Raw genomic sequence first — 3,999 nt, forward strand, 5'->3', positions numbered from 1 at the left:
AACTAACCAACCACCAACTAAGTAGTATACTAATTAGTTAGTTAGTATTTATTATTTAGTAGTTCTAACTAATAGTAGAAGTAGTAGTGTGTGTGTGTGTGTGTGTGTGTGTGTGTGTGTGTGTGTGTGTGTGTGTGTGTGTGTGTGTGTGTGTGTGCGAGTGTTAATTGAGCTTGTGCTGAAGGTTGATACTATGATGTTATACAACTATAACATTATCTTACACACTTTAGATATTTACTGACAAATAATGAAAGATTGAACTACAATATACTGTTGAGAAGTCAGATGTCTTTCCAACTATCACTGTTGGTGAGCAAAATATCTAATGCCATTTTTATGGTTTCATATCTTTCAGTTAAGTTAAAACATTTTCACAAGTTGCCATTTTTATCACATGAAATTAGGAGAAAAAGTCATCTTATTTATATTGATTATAAAACTAGTTTACCATTACTATAATTTCCTATATCCCTCATTACAGCTACTAGTTTAATTAGTCATAAAATTATCACACCTAATACAAGTGATTAAGTAGATACCATCTCACTTTTCTGTTGTTTAACAGTTTGGTTGGATGTTCTGGATTTAATTTTTGAAGATATATTGCAATAATATTCCTGAATATATATTGCATTGCATTTTTTCAAATAATTACGATTGTATGCTACTTTTGTATTTTCAGACTGATCATCTTGAATTTTGAAAGGTATATACTTTGATCCAATACATTAAGATACCTTTCATATTTTTGATCATTTTGCCATGAGAGATCAGTGTGTTTAAACTAAAGACATTGCTCCAAAAAGAAATGGAAACTTTTTAAACATATTTAAAGGTTAGTTAGAAAAATCAGATAAATTAGTAGTTTGGGACATTCTAATGTTCCTTATTTTTTAGTGTTCTAAAATGCATACTTGAAAGATAAACAAGTTATTTTTTAGCCAACATACTGAGAAAAACAGGCTTACTAAGCCACACAACTGAGTTCAAAAGGTCTCAAGAATAAAACAGGTGGTAAATTCATGGTTTATGTATTTTTTATATTTCTTTAATAAAAAAAAGTAATTAAAATGTAAAAATTAAACATTACATAAGTAGATGTAAGAAAACAAAAATTGAATAAAATGTCTCTAAGGAAACCACAAAGGCTGCTGTCATGTAATGCAAATACATACTAGCTCTCACCAGGTGGCTTGTTGCTTTATTAAGCTAGCTAGATATGGTTCAAAGAGAAATAAAATGAAATATGTTAGGAGCCTAAGTTTGTTTAGGATAAATACAAGTATGCTACAATATACAGTCATTTAAAGAAAAAGTATTTGATTTTACTTCACATTTTCCAACTTGTGCTACGGATGATTTCATTAACTATCAGGGTAGTAAAATTAGAGAAAGTATAAATCTTTTTATCAAAACACTTTTAATGTTAATTTAGGAGGTTTTAGAGGTTATTCGAATGAAATATGAAAACTGCATGATGAAAAAGAAGTTTTTATTTTTAGCATGAGAATCACCTTTCTCTCAAACTTGACTCAACAAAGGCTTCAAAAATTCACTGACACACCTTTAGTAAAAATACTTTACTAAAAGATCCAATTTGTGTACAACAGACTCGTATTAACCAAGTTTCCAAATTTCACAAAGATACAACAACTCAAATTTACTAAGTATACGTATAGTTTCAAGGGTTGGTCAAAATGACCAATTCCATATACATAGTTAATCACCCAAGTACCACAGATGGCTGTACATTAGTTAAAAACAAGTCATTACAGATTACCAGCATTTCTACAAGTGCTACATATTTTCATATTATAATTTAATTTGGTTTACTCTTTATATATTCATATCCAGGATTTAAACATCAATATAAAAAAAATATATACCAATATACTTTTAGTATATTATGGTAACTAGAATTTTGTTTATACACAAATGTTTTTTTCAACTATTTTTTTTTTTTAAGTTACAGAATTACTGAAACACACATGTGCAAAAAAACTTACCAAGTCAGGTGACTGAGACCATGAAAAAAAAAAACTTACCAAGTCAGGTGACTGAGACCATGAAAAACTTACCTACTTAGATGACTACAACTTCCTAGCACTTGTTCATGTAGTATTCTTTCATATTCTTGGTGCTTTCTAATGAAAATAATTTTTTAAGGATCTCCCAACTTTTAAAGAATAAGCACTATGAATATAGAGACATCTACTTCCTCACTTTATAATACCAATTAGCTAGAACATAGAAACCGAAGGATTTAAAATTTCCAAGTTTTCAAAGAGTATATCACACCACACACACAATGATAAATGATCAAATTCACTAAAATGCAAGAGAATACAAGGAAATCCAGAAACTAGGTAATGAGGTGACTAATTAAAGCAACAGATCTCACAGCAGTAACTAATTATCTCATAAAAAATATTTAAAACCTTCTTAAGTAACATTAAGGTTAATTGCCTGATGCTCCTTGTAGAAAATTAACATGTCTCAGCAACTAGTTCAACCCTTAAGTGAACTATAAGGTTTTACATTTTCAACAAATTAATTTTTCACACAAATCTCTGTTTAAGAGCTATACAGAACTTTTCTACATGGAATGTGAACGTATTTATTTTTATCTGAAAATCAATTTTGATAGAAACAGTGAAGAAGTTTTTCTACATAGACAAATTATGTAATCTAGTTTTCACACACATACCCTTGTTGCATTTCTTCTTTTGTAAAACTAGCTGCTTCATCTCCTAATTCATGTAAATACATGCAATCCTGTGAAAAAGAAATATCTTGAAATAACTCTCATATAAACCCACTTTTTTTTTTTTAAATAGTTAGCTGTTTTCATGCATTATCAGTTAATTAAATCCTTTTGAAAGGAAATTCTTATTTCATCAAAAAGTTGGATCCCAGCTTCATGGAGTGTATTAACAACAGTTATCTTTCCTGAACACCACACCAAGTACTAAAGGTAATTTGTAGTAAAATTTGGTAAAAAAATATACAAGAATCCAGAATATCTGCTATGAACACAGTCACCTCTGTATTTAAAACATCCTAGGATGTAAATACACATTACAAGACCTTTATCTCCAAACACTGAACACAATACTAATAAAATCAACAATCTTAGATGATTTGTCTGAACAGAATTATGAATAAACAAGACACTCTGTTTCATTATATTTATTTTCACACTAAATTTACAGCTTAAGTTCAAAATCTCCAAAAATGTGGCAATAAATTTTCCCCATTTTACATTTATTTTTTTTCAACTTTTGATCGTTGTATTGTTTAAACTTGGGGCTTAAACAGTCCAAAACCAGCACAAAAACTGAAACCAATTTTCATATAACTTCCATATTGGTTGTCAAGTTTAATAAGGGTTAACTACTATTTTGAATGTAAAGTTGGCAAGAAACTTAGATATTTCAGCAATAACCAGAAGTATCGAATTAATAAAGCGCAGTAACAGAGTACACAAGATAATCTTTACAAAATGTTTTAACAAGAACCAAAAACACGTTTCCTTTACATCTAGATAACCAAGTTTCAATACTAAAAACAACAGCAGATTCTGCTTTTAAACTAAAAGCAAAAAAAAGCTTTCTTCTTTTCATTTATAATTTTCTTGCAATCCTTTATGGAAACTGTTCTCTTTTCCCTGATAAACTATCACGATTAGATCCGTGTCATCAGCACTTACTAAAACAGGAAATACCTTTTCATTTCGCAGTTATACATAGAGTCTCAAGTTTGGTTGTGGTTTTTTTTTTTAAATATATATATATATATATATATATAGTATATATATGTAAAGCATAGAAAACAAAGATATCACAATAAAAGCAATCAACTTTTCTGAACAAAATGGAAAATATTCATCAGAGAAAGAGCAAAGAATGTTCAATAATTCCCCGGTGAAAAAGGTACCAGCATTATATTTCCAGAATGGAAAGTAACGCACAGCTATCACTAGCATATTGTCGGTAA

General features: G+C 29.1%; 1 protein-coding gene across 3 annotated transcripts in view; it reads right to left on the reverse strand.

Annotated features, from left to right (window-relative positions):
- Window positions 1-3,999, reverse strand: part of LOC106461009 (CCR4-NOT transcription complex subunit 4-like) — a 35,524-nt gene that overhangs the window by 19,856 nt on the left and 11,669 nt on the right. For all 3 annotated transcript variants that reach the window (XM_013920778.1, XM_013920779.2, XM_013920780.2), the window contains exons 9-10: window positions 2,711-2,778; window positions 2,082-2,147 (exon numbers count right to left, since the gene is read on the reverse strand). In XM_013920778.1, coding sequence (XP_013776232.1) covers window positions 2,082-2,147; window positions 2,711-2,778 — 134 coding nt within the window. The remainder of the gene's footprint in view (window positions 1-2,081; window positions 2,148-2,710; window positions 2,779-3,999) is intronic.

The sequence above is a fragment of the Limulus polyphemus genome, unplaced genomic scaffold, assembly GCF_000517525.1.
Source record: "Limulus polyphemus unplaced genomic scaffold, Limulus_polyphemus-2.1.2 Scaffold879, whole genome shotgun sequence".
Classification (NCBI taxonomy): domain Eukaryota; kingdom Metazoa; phylum Arthropoda; class Merostomata; order Xiphosura; family Limulidae; genus Limulus; species Limulus polyphemus.